The 26,361-nt window shown below is 39.8% G+C and overlaps 1 protein-coding gene across 2 annotated transcripts in view; it reads right to left on the reverse strand.

Annotated features, from left to right (window-relative positions):
* WNT3 (Wnt family member 3) overlaps positions 1 to 21,234 on the reverse strand; it is a 99,804-nt gene extending 78,570 nt beyond the window's left edge. Inside the window, exon 1 of one of the 2 annotated variants that reach the window (XM_074260999.1) lies at positions 21,022 to 21,217. In XM_074260999.1, the coding sequence (XP_074117100.1) occupies positions 21,022 to 21,101 (80 nt within the window). In that variant the 5' untranslated portion in view covers positions 21,102 to 21,217. Of the gene's footprint in view, positions 1 to 21,021 lie in introns of both variants that reach the window. The other variant, XM_074261000.1, reaches the window with a different exon arrangement.
* Between the last annotated feature and the right edge of the window lie 5,127 nt (positions 21,235 to 26,361).

Genomic DNA, 26,361 nt, shown 5'->3' on the forward strand with positions numbered 1-26,361 from the left:
GGTACAAAATTTGGACACTGGCCTTTCTGATCCCAAAATCAGCATTCTAGCACATTCTCAGAAGGGTGGGAATTTGAAAAGGATCTAGAAGAGTAGGCTTGATGATTGTGACCTTAGGCAAGTCATTTAACCCCATTTGCCTCAGTTTCTTCATCTGTAATATGTGCTGGAGAAAGAAATGGCAAACCACTACAGTCACTTTGCCAAGAAAAGCCTAAAAGGAGTCATGGAGAATTGGACACAACTGAAATGAATTAACAACAACAAGAAAAGAAAGATTCAATAGAATCATCTCTGATCATAAGCTGAGATAGCAGAGAACTTACTTATTTGGGGAGGAAAAAAAACTACCAAGTGCAATGGTAATTTTTTAAAAACTATGATGAGCAAAGGGCTGGACAGCAATCATTTGCATAGTCAGACCCTCATTTAAGTGTTGTGTCTCATTAAAAGCTCTGAAGTTTAGTACAGATGTAGATAAATTGGAGGGAATCCAGAAAGGAGCAAGCAAAGGAATCAAAGTATTGGAGGCTGGGTTCTATGGAGAAAGCTTTCACAGATCTTAGCTGTTTAGCTGAGAGAAGTAAAGGATCAGGGGGTAAGATAATTGCAATCTTTAATCTGGCTCTAAACCATTTTTCCAGATTGATCACATCTTCCTCTCCTTAAATTCCTTTTTCCAGCAAAAATATCCTAATCGCTGTTCCTGTGATCAACATTACATATCCTACCCTTTTACCTTTGCCCTTGCTGTTCCTTCTGTCTGGAATAACTTCTCCTTATTTCTACCTTCTAGAATCCCTTGTTTCCTTCAAAGTACAGCTCAGGACCTCTGATCCTCATTCCTATCCAATGTGCCACCTGGTTCTTCCATTCCTTCCCCTTAACCTCCAAAAAAAATTATCTGCTCTACATATATTTTCTATATATTTATCTCTGTATAGGCTGTTTTCCCCAGTTGAATGTAACTCCCAGAAGGCAGGAACCACTTTTGTCTTTTCTAATCCCCAGGGCTTAGTCATAGCAACTGGTTTAGAGTATTCATGTGAATGCTTGTTGAATAGGAAAGAATAACCAATACAATCAATCAATGTAATAAAAAAGGATCAATGTAATTCAGTGTAATCAATGAAATGGGGTGGTAGAAAAAGTCTTAGATCTTAGAATCAGGAGATCTAGCTAAATCTAGTTTGGCCACCAATCTATTATGTAACTGTGAACTAGACAATTTCCTTCCCTGGGCCTCAGGTTCTTTCTCCATAAATAGAGAAAATTGAACTATCTGATTTCTAATGTCTCCCAAAATAAAATAAAATAACCAAACCCTAAAGTTTCTGATGATTCTGTTTTTGGAGGAGAAATTGAAAGATCATGATTGGTTGGTTGGTTCCAAAGAATGGAAGGATAGTAAATAGTCTTAGATTTAATCTGGAGATATTTCTCTTAGAGAGGAGGGATTCTTTGACCACCTAAGGGAACAAACTTTGAAATCTGTGAGAGATCAAAGGGCAAGTGAAGAGATCTTTAGAAAGGGAAGAGCCTACCAACTAGATAGTTTAAAGTGAGGAGAATGGTCTATCTCTAGAGACCACTTGGTCACTAGTTACACTTTCCCTCATGCTCCTTATACTCACTGGTCATAGTGGGAGAATCAGAATACTCCTTATTTTCCATTGACATTTCTATATCACACCTTCAGTAAAGCAACTTCCCCTTTTGAGATTCAAGCTACTCACAAAAATATCAGTCAATTCAGATGCTGGTGACAATTACCATTAGACCTTTCCATCCCAGGACATTCTCCTTCCCAGCAATGAATTTAATTCCTGATTCATAGTATTTCTAACCTCCTTATCTTCTTTTTCTCATACTGGGGACATCAACATTCATACTGATGCCATCTCAAATACCTAAGAACAGCTAGATGGTGCAGTAAATAGAGTTCCAGGCCTGAAATCAGAAAGACTCATCATCCTACATGGTCTCAGGAATTTGCTAACTGTGTGATCCTAGACCTTCTTTGCCTATATTTCCTCATCTATAAAATGAGCTAGAGAAGTAAATGGCTATTCACTCCATCTGTTTGCCAAGAAAACACCAAATAGATGGAAAATTCCATCAGCATCCAGAGAAAGTGATAAGAATGTGGATTGACATATAGTATTTTCATCTTTGTCTATCATGTTTTTTCCCCTTTTGGTCTGATTTTCTTGCACAACATGACAAATATGGAAATAAATTTAAAATAAATTCACATATTTAATATCAAAGTGCTTGCTCTCTTGAGGAGTAGGTAAAGGAAGGAGAGAGAAAAATTGGAACTCAAAAATCTTACAAAAATGAATGTTGAAAATTATCTTTATATGAGCTTGAAAAAATAAAATAACTATTAAAATTTTTTCAAAAGAAAACCCCCAAGTGGAGTCACAAAGAGTTATACATAAGCTAGATGACTGAACAACAAATACTCTAACTTTCTAGTTCCTCATTCTATTCCATTTGCCTCTGTTCTTCAATTAAGGGCTCAAACTCTTAATTGAGCCATATTTTACAAATATTCTATTTTATATGAACGTGATATTTGTTCATTCTATCTTTCCCACTACCTCATTGCCCCCAATTCTATTCTTCATCCTGATTATTCAGCAGATGGTGAGTGGAGCTAGAGATCATGAAATTGTACTGACTGAGCCCACTATAGTATTTATCTAATGAGTCAACTATGGTATCTCATTTCCATTATTTCTTCAATGAAGCAAGACAAATATTACATTCCTCCTGGATTGATTCAGTATTCTATTCTTTCTAAAAACTGATCTAATATTTCTCATCGCACTTAAGTCCCATAGAGTATCCCCTCTCTTTACCTTCTCAACTCAAGACTTCACCTCATACATCACCACAAAAAAGAAAGAAAAACTGAGGGTATTGATAGCCTTCTTCTATCCTCTCAATTCACATTAATTCAAGTACCTTTCTGTATTATTTCCTCAATAATCTCAGATGAAGAGGTAGTCCTTCTCTTTGCCTCTGTTTTGTACCCTTGATCCCATTGCCTACTTCTCCAGCAAATTGCCTTTCCCTCATTTCTATTCTCTTTTTCTAATCTTCATTTTCTCCCTATCTGTTCCCTGCTCCCTAAGAACATGCTTATGTCTTTTCTATCCTTAAAAACTCTCAATTGAACCATTCTGGAGAGCAATTTGAAACTATCCCCAAAGATATTGAACTGTGTATATCCTTTGATCCATCAGTGTCCCTACCAGCTCTGTATCACAAAGAGATCATAAAAAGTGAAAAGAACCCACATGTGCAAAAATGTTTGTTGCAGCTCTTTTTGTAATGGCAAGGAACTGGAAACTGAGTGAATGCCCATTAGATGGGGAAGGACTGAATAAGTCATAGTATATGAATGTTATGAAATATTGTTCTATAAAAAATGATCATCATGATGATCTCAGAAAGGCCTGGAGAGATTTATATGAACTGATTCTAAGTAAAGTGAGTAGAACCAAGAGAACATTGTATAGCAACAAGAATATGTGATAAGCAACTGTGATGGACTTGGCTCTTTTCAACAATTCAAGCCAAATCCAATAGACTTTTGATGGAGATGGCCATTTGCATTCAGAGAGAGGACTATGGGGACTGAATGTGGATCACAAAACAGTATTTTCACTTTTTTTTGTTGTTTGCTTACTTTTTTCTCATTTTTTTCCCTTTTTGATCTGATATTTTTTTTTGCAGCATGATAAATGTGGAAATGTGTATAGCAGAATTACACATGTTTAACCTATATTGGAGTACTTGCTGTTTAGGGGAGGTAGGTGGGGGAAAGGAAGAGAGAAATTTGGAACACAAAGTTTTGCAAGAGTGAATGCTGAAAATTATCTTTGAATGCATTTTGAAAATAAAAAGCTATTTAAAAACCCTCAGTTGATCCAACCATCCTACTATCATTCCATATTTCTTCTATTGTGTGTGACCAAACTCCCTGAGAAGGCACAAACAATGGCAGCATTTCCTCTCCTCTCATTGAATTCTAAACCTCTGGCTTCCAAACTCATCATTCAACTGAAATTGTTCTGTCCAAAGTTATCTGAGAACTCAATTGCCAAATTAAATGGTTATTTCTTAAGCTAGAACCCCCCCTTGACCTCTCTACAGCATTTGATAGTTAATTGAATTTGATTAGCTATCGAATCTAAGGGGTATCTCTCCCTATATACCCTCTCCTCTCAAGTTTTCATGACATTGCTCCCTCCTGTTCCTCCTACCTGCCTGACCATTCCTAATTCTTTGCTCATGTCATACCTCCTAAAATTCTGTTATGAGCTCCCTTCTCTTTTCATTTTATACTATGTCACTTGATGATCTCATCAGTTCTGGGTGTTTACTTATCTATGAGCCTAAGAAGATGGTTCCTAGATCTATATATCCAGCCCTAGTCTCTCTCCTTAGCTACAGTGATATATCTCTATCTCTTAGACATCTCAATCTGGATGTACCTTGTAGATCAAACCCAACAGGTTAAAAACAGAACTCATTATCTTTACCTTAAAACCCTCCCCATTTCCAAATTTCCCTATTTATTTGAAGAGTATCCCTATCCTCCCATCACTCAGGCTCACAACTTTTGTCTCATCCTTGATTCCTCACTATATATTCCTCACTACACCCAATATATCCATTTTTGACCAAATCTTATTCTTTCTATCTTTATAGTATTTCTCACATACAAAACCTTCTCTCCACTTATTGTTTATTGTCTTTCCTACTCAAAAAATACCAAAATATCATCACTATGTATTGTGTGTCCAACTGTGGCTGATCAGACCAATATAAATAAGCTCAGAAGGTTCTATCAAATGTTGGGCTCAAATAATCCATATGAATATTTGGTGTAGAAATGACTCTATAATTGCAAATCTCCTGTTTCTTTTGAGCTACTTCAATTCTGCTTCATTCATAGAGCACAGCACCTTCTTTGATGTGGGCATGACCTGTGCCAGTGTCTCCCATTTCTCACAGTTGATTCCAAAGTTCTTCAAAGAGATGCTGAGAGTGTCTCTCCACTTATAATACTACAATCCTCCACCATACCCTCATTACTTCTCACCTAGACTGCTGAAATAGTCTTCTAATTAGCCTCCTCCCAAGTCTCTCCCTAATCCAATCTATCTTTCACTCATGGTATTATGGTGATTTCTTTTGTGAGAAGCTCGAGCAAGCTATTCTCATTCATTGATCCCCAGTGCTTCCCTATTATCTTCAGTATAAAATAGAAATTATTCCATTTGGCATTTAAAATCCTTCATAACCAGATCCTTTTCTACCAGATTCTTCATATCCTTCTCCCCTCCATAGACTCTCTGACCTGGCTACCCTGGTTTACTTCCAGTTCCTTGAACATGACATTCCATTTTCTACTTCTGCACTTTTGTACTAGATATTCCCCACATCTGGAATTTTCTTCCCCTTCTCTATTTCTTAGTTTCCTGGCTCCCTCCTCAATTCAGTTTAGAGGTTACTTTCTACAGGAGCTTTTCTTGGACCCTTATCCCCACCCTAGTCTCCAACAATCAATATCATTCCCTTTCAAGTGATCTTCCATAAAATGTTTAAAATGATTGTCCATTACTCATACATTGTTTACTATGCAAATCTTTGATCCAGCAGTGTTTCTACTGGGCTTATATCTCAAAGAGCTTTTAAAGGAGAGAAACAGACCCACATGTGCAAAAATGTTTGTGGCAGCCTTTTTTGTAGTGGCAAAAAACTGGAAACTGAGTAGATGCTCATCAGTTGGGAAATGGCTGAATAAGTTATGGTACATGAATGTTATGGAATATTATTGTTCTTTAAGAAACGATCAGCAGGATGATTTCAGAAAGGCCTGGAGAGACTTAAATGAACTGAGGCTAAGTGAAATGAACAGAACCAGGATTTCATTGTACATAGCAATGGCAAGATTATACGATGATCAATTCTGATGAATATGGCTCTTCTCAACAATGAGATGATTCAGGCCAGTTCCAGTGATCTTGGGATAATGAGAGCCATCTACACCCAGAGAGAGGACTGTGGGAACTGAATATGAATCACAGCATAGCCTTTTTACTTCTTTTGTTGTTGTTTGCTTGAATTTTTTTTTCCTTTTTTCCTTTTTGATCTGATTCTTCTTGTAAAGCAAGATAATTGTATAAATATGTATGCCTATATTGTATTTACATATTTTTTTTACCATGTTTAACTTATATTGGATTACTTGCTATCAAGGAGAGGGGGTGGGGAGAAGGGGGAAAACTGGAACATAAGATTTTGCAAGGAATCATTGGTGAAAAAATTATCTTTGCATATGTTTTGAAAATAGAAAGCTTCATTAAATAAATGAATGAATGAATAAATAAATGAATTAATAAATAAAATAAAATAAAATGATTGGCCAGGTATATTCTATATTTGATTTCTTGTTGTCTTGAGGAGGGAGAATAGGAAGGGAGGGAAGAAGAAAAACAATTTGGAATTCAAAATCTTATAAAAATAAATATTGAAAACTATATTTACATGTAACTGGAAAAAATAAAATACTATTGAAGTTTTAAAAAATACAAAAAACCACATAATCAATAAAAAACAAAACAAAAAAATCAAATACTCTCCCATCAAGTCTTCATGTTGACACCATATTAAAATTCATGTTCCATGAGAGCAAGGGATAGTGTTACTCCTTTTTTTGTATTTTCTTAATATAGTGCCTGAAACACAATATTTCAAAATGCTTGCTGCTTGAGAAGTAGCTTCCTTAAGTTCTAATAGCTAGTTAATTATATATAACAAGCTGCTAATACATTCACTCCATGCAGCTTGTCAGGATTTATAAAAACAGAAAAATCAGTAAGTCAAAAAACACTAATTAGGCAATATGATGAATGTTGAGGATACAAAGCAGTCCTTGCTCTCAAGAAGCTGTTCATAATCTAATGGAAAAGATTTTAGAAGAACCAATACCCTCAAAATTATATTCTATCAGTCAGGAATTATAATAGATGATAATCCACGGATGGAATGAAGGGGAGAAGTTTGAAATTACAGTTATCTCTTCCACATTCCCATTGTGGTTTCAATATATTACAGATTGGCATAAGAAATTAAATAGGAATTTTGGGTCAGTTTTGCTGAAATCACTGATAAAAATGTGGAGGACAGCATTGAGCCTATGACCAAATCCTTAAACCAAATTTTATAATAATATACTGTACCTATCCTTTATCTTTAATGAAAGATAAAGAAAAAGTTCAGGCTTTTTTTTTCTCCCTGGTATAAAGGAAAGGCCAAAAAAATTTTATGTGGATTTTCCAGATTATGGGGGTACTGTGCCTCTAACCCCTGCAATGTGGAAGAAATAATTGTAATCTAAATTTATAGAAGTTCTTAACTACTTCTCTGACTTGGATACCTTTGGTAGTCAGGTAAAACCCACGTATAAAATACATCCAAGCTCATATGCCCTCTGAAATACATCTACAGATCCCTTCTGTGAATCCCAAGTTAAGAAGGCCTGATTCAGAAAGATTGGAGCCTTTAAGATCTGCAAAGCATTTGATGAACATGAACTCATTTAATTTTTCATAGCAATATTGTAAGGTAAGTGCTATTATTTCCTTACTTTGCAAATGTTCAGAGAAGTTCTAAGACTTGTCTGGAATCACACTACTAATAAACAAACAGCTAGATAGCTGGGGAATAAAGGCTGGGCTTGGAGTCAAGAAGACATGAGTTGAAAGTCTGCCTCAGACACTTATTACCTATGTGACTCTGGGTAAATCACTTAAATTAGATATCCTATTGATGATGTAGTAGCCTTAGTATACATAAGGGAAAAGGTCCCAATTTGTGCATTTGATCATCTGCAAATGGTCCAATGGACTCTGTACAAATTTGGAGAACCATTTAAAGTCACTCAACATAAGTAGAACTCCTTGAGCTAAGCAATAAAAACAAATTCCAACTCGAGTGGAAACTGGTTCTGCTGCCTTACTCTGCCATCAAAGCTTCAAAAGCTCACCCCTACCTTCTAATGGGGTCATTGTTTTGCCCAACTGGCATGTTGTTAATTGGGCCTATTAAAATGCAACACCAGACAAAACTCCATTACAGGGGGCAGTTGGTTCCATAGAAACAATGTTATAAATGGGTAATAGGCCATGTGACATTACAGTAGCAACCTTTTGAGTTCACCCATGAGTTTGGTTTTTAATGTATTAACAATGTTACTCGGAATTATTATATGATAAACTTTTGCAACATATATCTACAGTTGTCTTGCATATCAAGGTTCAGACAGATGCACTGCTGATAGACACTTTCAAAACATATCAAAGATTAATTTTAGTAACATATTCTATGTGACCATAACAGATGAATCAGAGTAGTGCTGGTGGGAACCCAAAGGATTTGGAGTCAGACCTTCTATGAACTTAGTTTATTCATCTTTAAGATGAAGGATGCTGGACTAGAAGACTTCTAAAGTCTCTTTAAAATCTATAATCTTATAATATAAAAGTTTTCTGCAAATGGTCAAGCTTCCTTTAATAGTTTTGTTGACCAGCTGCTTTTAAAAGAGTGCATGAAAACCACCATCACGCTTTCCCCACATCCTGTCTGTCTCTTTCCTTCTTTTACCATGATTCTTTTATTTAAGTCATCTTGAGTTTTTGGACTGGCTCCATCACCTAGTTGGTGAAAACCACATTATTTTTTCCTTCCATATAATCTTGTCCACAGTCATATAGTAAGTGTTAAATGTCTGAGGTTGGATTTGAACTCAGATCCTCCTGATTTCAAGACTGATGCTCTATTCACTGTGCATCTAAATGTCCTTAAAGTTACTGCTTTTAGCAAATGTATTTTCCCTATTAAACTAAAAGATCTTTGAGAACAAGGAATATGCCCCCACAGATCTATGAAGTACAGTACTGAATATTCTAAGCCAAAGAATCTTAAATAAGCTTTTTAAATTCCATATGAGTCATGTGGGGTTACAAAATTATAATTTAGCATCAGTTAATATTTGATTTGTATACCTATTTTATATATTTATATGCCCTGAATAGCATAAAAATTTCTCTGGCATAAAGGGGTAATGAGTAGCAAAAGTTTAAGAAGTTCTGCTCCAAGCATGATCAATAAACTAAATCTCAGATTATACAAAATAATGTTTAATTCAAAGATTACTTCCCTACATATAACTTTTTAGAAATTAACTTTAAAGATCATCCACTAGGATTTTCCTCATTTGGCTTATTTCTAGGCCATTTAATATTTTTACCAGTGATTTGGAAAAAGATATAAATGATATGCTTGTCAAATTGGCAGGTGATACAATGCTGAAGATAGCTAAAACACAGAACATCAGATTCAAAATTCAAAAAGATTTAATCCATTTGACTGAATCTTTAAGATAAAACTGAATGAATTAATAAAGTACTTATAATATACAAAGTATAATCTTATATTTATGTAGCATGTTAAGGTTTGCAATGCACTTCAATAGGTATAAATGCAAAATCTTATGCTTGGTTCAAAGTCAATTGCACAAGTATAAGATGGGGGAAATGTGACTTGTGAAAACATGAAAAGATTGTTTGAAAAACAGCTAGGGGATTTAATGAATGGCAAAGTCAATATGAGTCAATAGTGTGATAGTATAGCCAATAAAGCTAGTGTAATCTTAGTTTACATAAAGAAACAATGCAGCTAAAAATTGCATTGTAGTGATCAGATCATGTCAGAAGTATTTTCATCCATCCATCCATTCATTTTTATTATGGATGCTATATTTATAATGATATTAACAAACTAGATATGATTAATAAGTTTAGGAGAAGATAATCAGGCTGGTGAAGGGACTTGTCACCTGATTAATAGTTAAAGAAACTTCGAATACATAGCCTGGAGAAAGACAACTTAGATCTAGGAAGCATGATAGTTGTCTTCTAATTGTGGAAGATTTATCCTATGGAAGGGGGAATAGATTGATTCTATTTGATCCCAGAGGAGTCCTGATGTCAGAAGAAAAAAAAAGCCTTCTAAAAATTTGAGCATCCCCAAAGTGGAATGGGCTAAGAACGGAGGCAATGGTCTCTTTATTTAACTCTGGAATGTGTTTCTGACCTTACACTGGATATATAGGTGTGTCTAATGTTTCCGGAATTCACTTCAAAGCAAATAATGAAGCCACTTTGTGAATACCTGCCTGAGGGAGAGTTGAGGAGCTGTCCAGTGTCCCTTTCCTGACCCCTCACCAACTCCTCCCCACAACACTTTTTGCTAGAAATAGACAGTAGCCCTATAAGTAGAGTTGCTTCCTTTCTCTCTTAGAGCAGGGACAGGCAGCTAAGTATTTAGATTTCAAAGGGCTTTCCTTCTGGGATGCAGGCTGTATGCCAAATAAGAATGTCACAAGAGCAAGTGAGTAAAGGATGTGCTGACAGTAGTAGCAGAGGTTCAAATGTCAGCAAAGCTAATAATTAAGTAGAATAGGTGCTCCCTTTCAGTAAATCTGAAAATAGTATTTTTTTAAAGGAACTGAGAGGCAGAATAGCTCTAAGAAGTTGTTGAGTAAAGCAACTTGGTGATCTGAGCAGCAGCTTGGAAACAATCATGAGAGCTAGAATCAGAGGTTGCTCAGTTGTTTCATTCATGTTGTACTCTTTGAGATCCCATTTGGGGTTTTCTCAGCAAAGATACTGAAGTTGTTTGACATTTCCTTCTCCAGCTCATCTTATAGATGAGAAAACGAAGGTGAACAAGGGAACCAGGGCTCAAATCCCAATACTTTCACTTGCTATTTATCTGACCTTAGACAAGCCCTGTGGCACTTGTTTTCCTCACCTATAAAATGAGGTAGTTGGACTTCAGCAGAAGTTCTTTATCTTTTTGCTGTCCTGGACTCCTTTGGCTGCCCATGAAGTCTACGGGCCCTCTCTCAGAATCATGATTTTAAATGCACAAAATAAAATATATAGGATTACAAAGGGGAAAAAAATAATGAAATAGCATTATATTTAAAATATATAAAACATTTTAAATGCACATTATATATTTACATGCATATATATTTTACATATATAAAATGTTCTTCAGTTATTAAATGAATATTCATAGACCAAGTCAGGTACAGCTAGGTGGTATAGTGGGCAGAATACCAGACCTGGAGTCAGAAAGACTCATTTTCCTAAATTCAAATCTGAACTCAGATTCTTACTAGTTGTGTGATCCTGGGCAAGTGATTTAACCCTGTTTGCCTCAGTTTCCTCATCTGAAAATGTACTCAAGAAGGAAATGGTAAACCATTCCAGTCTTTTTGCCAAGAAAACCCCAACTGGAATCATGGAGAATTAAACATGACTGAAATAATGGAATGATAACCAACCAGGTTAAGGTTAAAGGTAATCTTTAGAGACCCTTCCTTTTCTAAATTTAAATCTAAAGGAACTAGACTCCTGTTATTGCCATCCTAATACCAAAGGCTCTAAAATCATTAGATTTGGGGTCAGATGACTTGAGTTCATATGTTGGTTCTGGTGCCTACTTGTATAACATGTGTGATTCTTTTGGGAGTAGGGGTGGGATGGGATGGGCATTTAAATGTTCAACAAATATACCTGAGGTGAAAATATACACTCAGAGCCAGACAATAGGAAACACACATGTATCAAAGCTGGAGAGCTTGTAATCTGCCCTGAAAAAAGAATTCATTTAAAATCAGAATTTCCTTATCAGAAGAATCAAAAGAAAATAGAAGTCAGAGGAAAAAGTGGACAATCTGTGCCCTGTGGGAAGAATATCCAGCCATCCTGAGAACCCTAAACAATCCTCTGCAGAAGACAGGAGGTTAGGCCAAATGGCCTCCCCAACTTCCTTCTGGTGCTAGATGATTGACCCCCATTATGAGAGGACAGGGGAAAAGGGATGAAGCACTTTGGGCTCAAGCTGCTCTCAAATCCTGAAGACATTGAGGGAGCTAAACTAAGCCAGAACTCATGTACTTTCTTTCTTCCTATCAGTGACTGCTCCTATGCTTTTGATGTCTCCCACCCACCCTGACCAGCTTTGCCTCCAGAGAAAAAGGGGATTCCTTCCTGCACAGAGTATGAAGAAGGAAAATACTGGGGTGGGTTGAACCAGGCCCTAAAGGGACTTTGGTGGTTAGGGGTGGAAGGAGGAGGTGTGAGTCCCATACCCCTCCCACTCACTTCCCCAAAGAATGTAATTAAGGAACAGGCCTCTGGCAGGAGCCAAGCTTTTTGCCTTCCATCTATAAATCACCTTCTGAATCATCTCTCAGCCCTGAGAGGAGCAACTGCTATTTGGGCTGCTCCAGATGGCTGCCAATGCCACTCCCCCTGCCTATCCAGCCCCCCCCCCCATTCCTGCAGCTGCATGGAGCCTGGTTAGAGTGATTTGAGTTCTCAGCTGGAAATAGTAAAGGCCTAAAAGAGCAGCATTGCCTGGGAAGAGGAAATGGAGCTTTTGTCTACCTATTTCCACCATTACCACTTGTCTTCTTCCATATTCAGTCAAATAGGGAATAGTTTATCTTTAGGCCAGGAAAGGGTATGGGGAAGGTCAACAGCAAAGTCTAGTCAGACCAGAGGGTCTTTTTCTGGGCCAAGCAATTTTCTCCCCAGAGGACCAATGCCCTGAGTCAGAAATAGAAGTGAAGTAATGGTAGAGAGAGAAAGAGAGAAAGAGACAGCAGACAGACAAGGGGAGAGAGGGGAGGGGAAGGGAAGGAAACACAGAGACAAAGAAACAGAGAGACAGAAAGAGACAGAGATCCTTAGAGAAAGAGAGAGTTATAAAATCTGATGGGGATTAGGTAGGGAAAGAATCTTCAACAATAGCCTTAAGTTGTTAAGTTCAAATGGCAGGGAACACAAATAGACAATAAAATTCAGAGTTTCATATTTGGCTGGACAGGAACATAGGCATAAACCATCAAATATCCTTAAATGATTCCACAACAATACGGCTGAAAAATGAAGAGTGCTAGATTGGAACAGTGTTATCCAAAGTAAGGTACACATGCCCAGAGATGTGCAAAATGATCCAGTAGAGTGCATGAAGAATATATTTAAGATCAGAGAACAGCACAGCTGGACAGCCAGCTCACAGCTGTTCCTTATTTCTGCTATTCCCTTTCTCTTTTTTGGCTCTCATTGCCAGACATGCTAGATGGTCAGCTGCATGCTCCTTCATGAGCAGAAAAGCATACAGGTGGGCAGGCAGTGAATGATTCTCTACCTGGCTGCCTAATGCCCCTGTCTTCCCTTTTTTGGCCCACCACAGAAGCAATTTATACATCCTAAGAATCCTGGACTATTCTCTTCAAACTGCCCAAATGCACTGGGCTCTAGGTTACAAAGAGGACAAGTGTGTGTGTGTGTGTGTGTGTGTGTGTGTGTGTGTGTGTGTGTGTGTGTGTATGGGTGTTTGTGTGTGCACTCGTGTGCGTGCCCATGACTGCTCATGGGATGTTTGCTTCCCTTGAGCCTCCACATCCTAGAGAGGTAACATTGCCAGAGGAATCCTGACTGCAACAAGGACAGACAGACCTTGCTTCCCTGGAATGAGAACAATTGCAGATTCTCACTCTTAGGGAAAGATAATCAGGTATATCCCCTAGAATCCAGGGACAGGAGACCTCTCTGGCCAGACTGACCTAGGGTGGGAAAATGCTTACTTGCAAGGTGAGCTATTTCTGCCCACTAGGATTCTTCTTTCTCTCAACCTCTAGGAAAACATGAAAGGCTAGGGCCCCAGGCAAATAGCAGTAAGAAGAGGCAAAGCTATGGCAACAGGCACCAGCAGCTAGCAAGAAAGGAGAGACAGGGAGTGGCTTCTGCCACTGATGAATTTGGGGCTCTGTGGCAGCCAAGCACAGAACTTTCATAGATGAAAAACCTTGCTCCCCAAACCCTTCCAAACCCAACCACTATCTGGAACCCAAGACCCACCAGGACATTTGCCTGTCTCCCCCCATTCCCAGCAACAGCCACCTTCGAGACAAGATGTGAACTCCAGAGACCACATTTCTCTTTCAACAAGAAAGAAAGAAATTTAATAACTCTAATTCAACAAAAAATCTTTTCATAAATGATGGAAAAGACTGAAAATTAGTATCATCATTTAGCACAATCAACAAAGCACTTTCTTCCATTTGGATAGGTTTCTTTGGGAGATTTCTTTTTTCAGTTATGACATCCATTAAAACTAAGGATCAGAATAAACTGAATTTAGAACCAACCTCACAAAATGTTAAATCAATTTTTTAAAAAAGCCTAACCATTTATTTTGCTCTCACATTAAAAACTGTAATTTCTTCAGCATAAAAAGCTTTTGAACCATTAATAAATAAAATAGATTCATTTTTAAAATATCATTATCTACCCCAATCTTTTTAAATGTCTGTTTTGCATATTTCAGAATATATGGCAGTATGTTAGTATAATATTACATTTATATAATTAATAACTAAATATTCATGGTTTTGTAATTATATGTTCAGAAACTTTTTATTGATCAGTGATCAAAAAAAGTTTGAAGAGTACTAGGGGAAAATAATTCAACATGTCGAAAAACCTTCGAGATTCTTGGTATGACAGTTCTTCCTATGGAGAAGGCTAATCACAACCAGAAAGCTTTTGACGGTTATCTGAGGCTCAGAAGGAATCAGTGACTTAATTAAGGTCACATAACCAGTAAATATCAGAGAGAGATCTTAAGCCCTTGTCTTTCTGTTGCCCAGTTCAGTACTCTTTCCACTCTACCATTCTACCCCATCTAACAACACCCCAAATTACATTATTGCCAAACCTCACCCAGAAGTCACATAAGCAAAATTGTGGCCAAGCTAAGTAAGATGAGAACTCATATCTCCTGATTTCCAGCCCAGGGCTCTTTCCACTCCAGTATAGAGATAATGTGAATATGAAATGAGATAATAGACATGAGAGCATTTTGGTAAATAACAAGCCAAATTCAGAGATCCACTGATTAAATAGGAGAATGGCAGAAATCTTCTGAAGGAGAAAGAGGCCATTTGACTATCATTCTACCCCCTCCCATCAGAGGCAGCAAATAGAGTGTTTTCCCTTCTTATGTGGCCTCTCTGGCAACAGTGCTTCAGAGCTTGATGGACAGGCCTTGGGCTACAATATCCTGAGAGTTTAAATACTGTCCCACTCCAGTCAGTCCTCTTTCCTAAAATATGTATTTCCCTCTTTTTCCCTCCCCTATTTTGGGAGACAGTGTCGCTACCTTCCTAACAGTCACCAAAGTTGGTTCTCTTATTGATAGCTTGGAAAAGGAAATGAGTGCTTTTGGTTTCTAAAAACTCACTACCTAGAACAAGATCTGGCAGACAACTCCCTGGGGCTTACTCTTATCTATTCTAGTCTATATCAGCCCAAGGCATCAATTCAATGCAATCAACAAAATATTTATTGAGTACCTACTGAGTTTTAGTGGGGATACAACATTTAAAATAGCCCCAATCCCTTCCCTGGTAGAACTCACAGTTTTTCAGGGGAAAGATCTAAATCATACCAAGAGCATTGTAATGGATCTTGAGTCGTACATAAGAAAGGCTTTGGGATCTGATGATATTTTTCAGAGCTTGTCATGATATCTTTGAGATCTGATAATGTTAGGCTGGTGTCACTTGAAGTTGTTGATTTGTTTGGAAAGGGCTTTAAAATGCTTCTTTTTATGTTTAATTTTATTTTTAAACCATGAGCAAATTCTTCAAAAGACTTTAACTCATTTCTCTGCTCTTTGTCTCAAATATTCCCAAATTGTAGAATGTTTCTCTGAGTAATCTCCATGCTATCCAATTAGGAAATCAAAATGCTACCTGTGACGTGATTTAGACTGAGTACTAAGGGTTAAATGGACTTGGAGAAGAAGAGACTTTAACTGACTTCCAAGTGACTTGGATTAACTTCAACATTCTATCCCCCTAGGGAGAGATCTAACTTAGCTGAGAGACCACCCACTGGAAACCTGGGCATCCGATCTGCTATCTGTCCATCTCGGTCTGTCTGTCTATCTTTCTGATCAGCAGCCTCAGCCCAAAGAGCTAGGGCTCAGGGACACTCCGAGCCATCTGTAATTCCTGCCTGCTACAAGTGTTAACACCTGGCCTCAGGCCTTCCTCCCCCACAGTCTCCAGGTGCTTGGCACATCTGAGCTCACTGACCTCCACAGGGTTTGACTGAACATGTTTTTCTGTCTCGGTGAGGATAGGAGGGGTCGAGACCGTGCCATTTTTACAAAGGGGAAAACTGAGATTGGCCACAGGGCAAGCAATCAGCCCAAATTCTATAAGGGTTTTCACAGGATGATGAGAAGTCCATTTAGGGATCTTATTCTCACTCCAATAACTTTTTAAAAAAACATATCTATACCTATTACTTCATTGTAATCACACAACATTTCTATAAGTTAGGCAAGGGATTATCAGTCCTGGTTTTACAGATGAAGAAGCTAAGTCTTAGAAAAATTAAATGACAATGCTTAAGGTCAGGCATTCAGTTTGGGTTGGAGACAGGTCTTCTGACTCCTGAGTCAGTCAGTGTTCTTTCATCGGATTGTCTTGTGAGGAGGGTCTTAGAGGATATAATCTAAGAAAATGGTCTCATTTTCTTCCAAGAAAGAGGAGACAATATCCTCTACCAGCTGTGGGTGGAAACTGAAAGAGTGAATTGCATGATCCGGGATACTCCAGGAGTCTCTCAGGAGACTGGACAACAGCTGCCATTGTGTGGCTGAAAGAGTCCTGGCCTTGGAAATGGGAAATTTGTCATTAGTTGCTGTGTGACTTCAAGCAACACATTTCCCCTCTCTGGGCCTTATCTGTAAATGTAGGGTTAGAGTTTGATGTTCCATCCAGCTTTGAAATGCCTTGCTTTTATGATTTCAAATCTAGGATAGAGTACACACAGAGAGAGAGATCTGAAGCTCAATGTCAAAAAGGGGATAGGGATAGGGAGGGAACCTTGGGCCTTAAGAGATCTGACTTTGGGAGGGAGGAAGAAGACAAATTGAGTAACTTCACTTCCAAATCCCTCTCTAGATCTTAAGTGTGGGCTGGGTAGGCCAGAGTATGGGTCAGCAACTTGAATTTCTGTCCAGAACTTTAGGGAGCAGAGGTAGGATTTGGGATGCCTATATCTTTTCCCCAATCCCTTCTCACTCTTCTGATCAGCCCCTAACCAAATTCTAAGAGCCAGTCATGTGAGAATGATATATTTCCTCTCTCTGCTTGCACAGCTAGACCCTAATAGCTCATGAAGTTGGTGACTGACCATCTGGTCAGGAAGACCTGGAGAGATAAGGAACCTTGGTGTGCCTAAGATATAGTGGTAGCTAAACCCCTTGAACCAGCAGAATCTCACAGGGGAATTGATCACTGCAGTAAAAGCATTTCCTAGCTAAGACAGTACACCCCTCCATATATACATATTCCTCTTTGAAGATCCCCCTGCCAGAAGAGTCATTCACTTAGACAGCCACAAAGCACTGACATACTTGTCTCCAGATGCATTCACAGGCACTATTCCTCATGCACAGACACAACACATATGGGGCCACTGATGTTCATATAGGCACAGGTGAATAACATTGGCATAGAAGTACACAGTGCAAACACAGGCTCAGACATAGGCACAGGCACCGAGACAGACACAGACAAGAACAAAAACAGCAATACAGGGCACTGGCCCAGGCTCACGAAGATATGTAACACTGATACTGCCACAGAATCAGAAACAGAATCACTGACCCTAAAAAGCACAGCACAAGCATAGACCCATAACACTGACACAGTCACACATGGATACAGATACCACAACAGGCAAAAAGCTTGATTCAGACCCAGAGCACTGACCCTCTGACAAGTACAGAAACACATTATTGATATGGACACACATATATACCCACATATACACAAAGGCACTGACTCTCACATAGTCCCACAGAGAAAGGTATTGACTCTCCTATGGACACAGACAAACACACAGAGCGACCGACCAGGGTTACTGATCATAAGCATACAGGGGCACCGGTCAGACTTACATAGACATAGAAGAACACCCAGAGGCACTGACCCTCACACAATATACGGACACAAAGAAGTATACACACACCGACACACACATACACATTGAGTATTGTGTAGACACACAGGCACAGACAAATGGACATAAGCAGACCTACCGTTACCAATACTGGCAGTCACTGATATCAACACAAGTGCCCCCCTAGAGAGACTGACTGACCCTTATATAAACACACAAACACAGGCACCGATGACACTCCCCCCTCCACGTACACAAACATGATAAAACACAGAGACATATGAACCATTTTCCTCCACACCCAGACAAAGCAACCCTGCTTCTCTTCTGATTTGTCTGACACCATGAATACAGAACTGAGGGTGGACCTGGCCTGGCAGGCAGATAGATATCCTTTCAAATGGCATTTTCCTTGGCCTAATTCTCCCTTTCGTGGCTACCTTCAACTGGAAGATTTTCAAACCACCATTTAAAAAATCCACCTTCAAACCCAACAGTCCATTCCTCAGCCAACTGATGCCTCCCCAGCTGGCTTTGTCCATTACTGACAGCACACTCCCGAGACTGCTTGCCAGGTACCTTTGACAGGGACAGAACAAGGCTGGCCTCCCCGATTCCACCTTCTGCCTTTCGGAACTGATTTTTCCTCCTTCCCACAGGTTCCCTTCTTTCACTCCTTTTCTTGTCTGGGGGGAGGGGGGTCTGCCCTGAACTCATCTTTGGATCTTAAGAATGGCTGTGGAGGGTAGGTCTCAGCAGCTACTTACCCCTCAACCCTCTGTCACAACCTGCAGAATCCTCCATCACCCAAGAAAAGCCCACCCCCTAGAAGACGGAATTCTATTTTCTTTGCTGCTTCTCCCAGGGAAGACATCTCCCCAGCCCTCTCTTCCTTTAACCACTCAACTCAGTGAAATGCAGGGCTGCATCCCATGCTGAGCTAGTCCAAAGAAAGACTCTCCAGCTATCCAGCAGAGATGACTTCCCAGCGACCTTCTGACTATATAGTTTGAGTCTCTCCTGACAGAATGGTCCTTACTGTTTATAACCCATGTACCCTCCTTTCTCTGACCCTCAAAAAACTCCTTCCAGGCTCTTTGAGAGAGAGAGAGAGAGAGAGAGAGTGAGAGAGAAAAAGAGAAAGAGAGAGAGAGAGAGAGAGAGAGAGAGAGAGAGAGAGAGAGAGAGAAGAGAGAGAGAGACGCAACCACATTTGAGATGTGACTAGTCTTTTCTTTTTCTTGTTTTTTTTTTTTTTTTGTTTTGTTTTGTTTTTAATTTTGGAGGGGAAAGGTGCCACAAAAAGATGCTTCATTTTGGTCCAAATAATAGTTTTCTCCTTTTCAATGCAACCAGGATGGGAACTGGATAAAAGCAGATGAATTTTAAGAGAGAGATAATAATAAAAAAAAAATGAGTATTTGAGTTCTTTAGGACCATATTCCTTGCAGCAGAGCCCAATGGGCACTTTTCACTTGGATTCTCTTGAAGGGAGAAACAATCACACTCCTGATAATTTTGGAAATTCAACCAGCCCAAATGTTTCTCCAGCCTTTCCCACCCCAATCTCCTCCTCCCGTCCCCCTCCCCTCCATGCCCTTCATCATCTTCTTGGGGGAAGCTTCATTAATTGAAGTTTCTTGGAATGTAGGGGGTTGGGTAGTGGTGGGGGGACCCAGAGTGATCTAAAGAAACTGATTTTAGTATCCTCTCTCCCGACTCCCTGTACCTGCCAAAGGGAGGGAGACTGTCATTCGGTAAACAAGAAACAGCTCCCTATACCAGAGAGCCACAATGTAATATTACTCAACCTGCTTCCCACTCCTCAATTTCTCATCTTCATTTTCTAAAATTTATTTTGTATTTTCCTTTCTCTGAAAAGGAACTGTCCCTTTCTCCCCGGCTTTCTTGTTCCCTTTTCACTTTTCTTTCTCTTTAGAAAAGAAATTGATTTGAAATGGAGAATTATTTCATTAAAAAAAAAAAAACCTTGACAACTCCTTTAAAACAAATCTTATTTCCCCGACTCCAGTCCCTAATTCACCCCCAGTATGAGAAAGGAAGAAATAAACGAACTCGAAATTAAATGGCACCTTCGTTAGCGGCTCAAGCCGGCCACGCTCACTTTGGAGGGTCTGGATTAACACAGCTTACATGGGAAAATATGATGATTTTTTTTTTTTAAAACCACACCGCTCCCGTACCCTTCTACCCCCAATTCAAAAGTCTCTTAAAGCCCTCGGCCATTTGAAAAGGGGGGAAGAAGATAAATGGTGTTAATTCTTGAGGGGAGGTGGATCCCTTTCTAGAGGATGAGCTAGAGTGGGGGTGACAGAAAATAAGAATTCTGCACAAAGCCCCAAATTCAGCCAGAATAACCCAGATATGGAGATGGGAGCGTGTCTGTCTGGGCATCCAGGGACAGATTCCCCCCCCCCTTTTTTTTTTTAATATTAAGAAGCCCAGTTGCAATTGAAGCAAGGGATTCCGGGGACCATGGGTTGGGGGTGGGGGTGAGGGGCGGCGGGGGTTTGCTGTTGGATTTAAGAAATGAAAAAAAAAAGAGTCCTTTATAAACAGGAGGCGGGGGTGGGGGGATGGACTGTCCAACCTTTACAATTAATGGAAAAGAAAATGGTGATTAGCACAGAACCTAGGACTTTGATTCTGAAATTGAAGGCAATAGCAGCATAGGAATTCAAGCAACCTATTTCTCATAGTGGGAAGGGGGGGTGGGCTTGAAGGAGAAGAGAAAGGATAAGCAACGAACTAGTCTCCCACCCTTAACCCCAACACCAGAACTACCTCCCTTTCCCCTACCCCCCTCCCAGAACATGAAAGAGAAAATAAGGAGCTGGGGAAAGGAGACTCTTACCACCAAATTGGGTAACCGGCTAAAACCTTGGTGCCACTGAACAGGAAGGAGAAGAGAAATCCAAGCAGGTGGTGATCCATTAGTCCTGGGTTGGAGGAGGAAGTTTGCAGGCAAACATGAAGAGGGGAAGCGAACGCCCCCAATAGTTGGAACAAAGTCCACTTGAAATTGGAAATGACTTTCGGGTTTGTCAGAAACGCACCTTCACCAGCCTCTCCCCCCCCCACCCCCCTTCCAAGAGCTCAGAGAAACAGGGTTTGAGGATGTCAGCAGGCAACCAATCAGAACGCTCGGCCTAAGGTAAGAGATGAGTCTATAGTTCAGAGCTGTCAATCATGCCTCCCCTTCCCTCCCCTCCCTCCCCGGCCCCACAACTTGGTCTCGGGCTGGGAAGGGGCACAGCCCCACCAAACTTATGAAAAACCTTTTCCTCTGGGATTAATTAGATTTCTCCCCAAGTTCATTTGGGGGAACACCAATGACCAGTCCCAGCATCTGGCCCCGGAGGGAGAGCTCCACTTTGATATGGTTTGGCCGACTGACCATTGGGTGGGGCTAGGTTTGTTTATTTATTTATTTTGGATGGGGTGGGGTGGGGGGAGGTGAAGATGGGGTTGGGGAGGTTGGGGAAATGATCGATTATTTTTCTGCTGGGGTAACTACTAACTTCTGGCGGCCTGAACCCAAAGAAAGATCTGGAAAAACCCAAAGTCTCTCCTTTCATATTTGTTGAAAACGCTAAGGTTTTTCAGATGAATGTCTGCATGGAAAGGTGGTCTCGAAAGCCCCCAGACTGTCTTCCTACTTCAAATCCATCCTATTATCTTGCCATTATCCAGTAAAACTTGCTGAATGAAACTCTCCTCCAGAGGTTCTGAGAATCTTAAAGAAGGATCTGGGGAGTGCTTTGAGATCTTGGGATGAAAGGCACCAGGGGAAAGTGCCCTGCGTTATTGGATTATTTTGTCAGGGATCAGATCAGTACCGGGACCTCCTGCTGCCTTTGCATTTCCTGCAAATGACACCACTCTGGGTCAGTTGCATCTCCTGCTTGTAATCAGTTTCACTTTTTCCTTTGGGGGCTGTCTTCCCCCCCCCCCCCCCGCCTCAATTATCCAAAGTGTCTTGGATCTAGGTCTCTACCGCTTCCCCGAGGCAAATTAGAAAAACCTCCAAACTCACCCATTCTGGAGGCAAGTAATTGATTGAGCTTTAGAATTTCTTTTGGGGGACAAAGGAAAGAAATTGTCGAGCGAAAGCCTTCTTGTAGGACTATATCTTCATTTCCTCGGGGACTAGTCCAATAAAGAAACAAGTACACCCCTCTCTAGTGGGTCGCAGTGAGCTTTTAGATATTCTTAGAGTATAAGTTATGAGACTTGGAGTCAGGAAATACTGAGTTCGAATCTTGCCTCAGACAATACCTAGCTGTAGATTCTGGGCAAATCGCATGCTCCCTCAGCCTCAGTTTCTTCATCTGTAAAATAGAGGTGATAATAGCATATTTCATAACCCTTCGTGAGAATCGAATGAGTTAACAAATATAAAGTGCTTTGCAAACCTTAATGTTATATAAATGCTTGCTAGCTTTCTACTAACCGACTTCAGCTTCTTTACCCAGAATCCAGAAAGAGTAAGCTTTTTCTATTTCACCTAGATCTTACCTAGAATTAGTCTCAGGGTCTGAGAAACCTTGGAAGCACCCCCAAAATCTCTGGTCTCTTCCCCTTTTCACACTCAGTTACCATCCAAACTCTGTCTTGCCTTCTTTCACTCTTCAGGAAAAAATCATAAAACTGCCGATATTGAAAAGAATATCCAAGTACCTTCAGACATTCAGTAGGGAATTTTTACAATCTCCCTTTCTCATTCCAAAATGGGAAAACTGAGCAGGAAGGGAGAGGAGGTAATTTAAGGGTCTGTTGTCTCATAGAAGCCCCACAGCACCTGGGAATTTGACTCACTACCCCCTTCTTCCCAAAGGCCTATCTCAGCAAAAAGTCCAAGAATTGGCGAAGAAGTCCTGTTTTGCTCCTTTTCTCTCTCTTTCCCCACTTAAAGCCCACTTCATTCTTTTTACCTTCTCCTTCCCCGCCTCCCATGGGTTGGTCACATTCCAGACTTTAGTCTCCCTAAGATTCCCAGAAGGTATGAACTGCAGCACTATGATCATAAGCAATGCAGGGATATACCAAAACAGGTACTGGGGAACAGCCCAACAAGGGGGCACAAGGTTATCTGTCTCCCCGATAAGATTGTTAGGAAGATCACTGCCAGTTGGAAGGAAATCTAACCCCTGAGGCTCATCCTGTCCCTGCTTTGAAGCCCAGTTTTTAGGGAAGGGACAAGGGGAAGGGGGGGAGGGGAGGGGGAGAAACATTTCTATTTCCTGCTGGGGAAATTTCCCACACATGGTTCAAAAATTCCTTGAACCCCAGACAGGCTCCCTAGCCTCTGATTCTTACTCCCCTCAAGCTTTGTAGTTCCCCATCTTCAAACCTACTGCCCTCTCTGCATTCTCTTCCTGGGGATCCTTCCCCACACCAAGTCCTTCTGGCAGAGGCTCAGCAGCTCCTGAATTGGCCCCTTGGGGCAAATGAAGGGGTCGGTGGGGGTGGGGGGGGTTGGGTTGCTGCCTGGGCTTGTCCTGCTTTCTGCAATGTTCTTAGCCAAGGTGCACGTCTGGTGGGGGTGGAGGGGGGAGAAAGATGAAAGAAAGAGGAGGGAAAGAGAGGAAAGGAAAAAGAAAGGAGAGAGATGTAAGGAAGAGAAAGAAAGGAGGAGAATAGAGTACAGAGAGGGAGGTGGGCAGAGATGAAGGCGAGAGAAAGGAAAGGGAAAGAGATGAAGGGAAGAGTTAAAGGAAGGGCAGATGAAAGAAGAGGAAGGGAAGATGAGAAAGGGAAAGGAAGCCTGAGAGCTAAAGGAGAGAGAGAAGTAGGGAAGAGAGAAAGAGCTAACTAATGGGGTGCTGGATTAAGGTGTTACCCAAAGAGCCAGTGTGAGTATGAAGTAGGGGAGGCTTTAGGAGTGATGATTCTTGAACATTTTTTAATATTCCAGATGTTGGTTATGAAAGAATTTTTTGAAAATTTCATCTGAAAGTTTCTCCACAATTGTACTTTCTATTTTTCCCGTGGAAGAAACCCTTCTCAGGTCCAAGAAGTTAGTGATGCTGATCTCTTCTCTTTGATATGGATTCAAGGTATGCAAAACTTTTGTACTTCCCCATAACCATCCTGCCCTCCTTCCTCCTCCATTCTTTTGTTCACTGGTGGTCAGTCCAGGATGGGAGGTCAGAAGGAAGGCAATTTTAAACAGCAGAGTCCAGGTGCAGATCCTCACTGAGAGTCCTTCCATGAAAATGTTAAGAATATAGACAGCAAACAACCAGTCCTCATTCTTCCAAATTAGTCTGGGCTGAAAAATGGACTATTTAAACTTTCTTGCAAACCCTCTAGCTCCCAAGTTCATAATTCTAGAGATGTAAAAGTAAAGTTCAGGTGTGGGGATTGATGTCTCTTTACACTGAAATTTATAAGGATGACCCGTTATTATGTATTAATTGCTATATTTGTGGTATGTGTATGATGTTGGGGGGAGGGGGGAGAAGCAGAAGAGGAGTCCATCTCTATTAGGACAATTCAGCATAAATTTATTGAACTTCTATGTTTCAGGCAAGTTTACAAAGACAAAAAAATGTTCCTTGCCCTACAGAAACTTACATTCTACTGGGGGAGGGAGGAACAACATATATACAAATCTATCCTTCATATATATATATATATATATATATATATATATATATATATATATATATATATATATATATATATATATATATATATATATGGACACTATTGCAATAATCCAGTGAGATATTATGGAAGACCAAACTAGGGCATTGATTGTGCAAATTTTGATTCCCCTGGACTCTTGGAGTTGTGAGAAAAGCAAGTAACTACTCTCATCCTCAGACTGGAAGATTTTTCATAAGGGAGCGTGTCAGAGCACCAGAACTCATGGAAACTTTGGAGGCTTTGGGTTTGCTTCATCTGAAGGCAGGGCAATGGATCTTAAAAAAAAAAAAAGTTTTTATTATTATTATAGCTTTTTTATTTACAAAATATATGCATGGGTAATTTTTCAGCATTGACCCTTGTAAAACCTTCTGTTCCAATTTTTCCCCTCCTTCCCCCCACCCTCTCCCCTAGATAGCAAGTAGTCCCATACATGTTAAATATGTTAATGTATATGTTAAATACAATATATGTATACATATTTATACAGTTATCTTGCTGCACAAGAAAAATCGGATTTAGAAAGAAGGTAAAAATAATCTGAGAAGGAAAACAAGAAAGCAAGCAGACAATAACAGAAAGAGTGGAAATGCTATGTTGTAGTCCACACTCATTTCCCCGTGTTCTTTCTTTGGGTGTAGCTGGTTCTCTTCACTACCAAACAGTTGGAACTGATTTGGATCATCTCATTGTTGAAGAGAATCATGTGCATCAGAATTGATCATCGTATAGTATTGTAGTTGAAGTGTTATAATGATCTCCTGGTTCTGCTCATTTCACTCAGCATCCGTTCATGTAATTATCTCCAGGACTCTCTAAATTCATCCTGCTGGTCATTTCTTACAGAACAATAATATTCCATAACATTCATATGCCACAATTTATTCAGCCATTCTCCAATTGATGGGCATCCATTCAATTTCCAGTTTCTAGCCACTACAAAAAGGGCTGCCACAAACATTTAGGGCTAGGGACATTAGAATAATAGTGACCAGCCTAGGAAGGTGGTAGAGTCAAAGAAGAGATAGGTGTTTTCAGAGCAAGGCTGCTCTACCAACCTGGGCAAAAGCCCTCCCTCAACCCTTACCTTCAATATGAGACAAAAGAAGAAGCTGAGGAAAAGATCTCATTAGCAAATCTGAATTGTGTACCTATCATAAATAGGGAAGGCATTATTTACAAGTCATTTACATAACAAAGGCTTCTACCTTCCAATTCTAAATGTATGACCATGTAATCCTAAAGCACTTTACTAGTTAAAAAAAAAAAAAAAAAATGCAGGTTAGAAAACAAGGATAAGGACCTAGCAGCAAACCATAGTTGAAAGGGATTATTTAGTTTAACTCCTCACTCTAAAGATGACTAAACTTAGTCCTAGTTCTACGGTCCAGCTATAACAGAAAACCTGTCTTACTTGCCCAAGATCACACGGTTAATTAAAATCATAGTTTTAGACCTGAGAAATGTAAGGTGCTGATAATTATTTAACAACCATCTCTCTAAAAATCTTGGCACACTTTTAAGTTTAATCTGCAATATT

Source organism: Sminthopsis crassicaudata, chromosome 4 (genome assembly GCF_048593235.1).
Source record: "Sminthopsis crassicaudata isolate SCR6 chromosome 4, ASM4859323v1, whole genome shotgun sequence".
NCBI classification, from domain to species: Eukaryota; Metazoa; Chordata; class Mammalia; order Dasyuromorphia; family Dasyuridae; genus Sminthopsis; species Sminthopsis crassicaudata.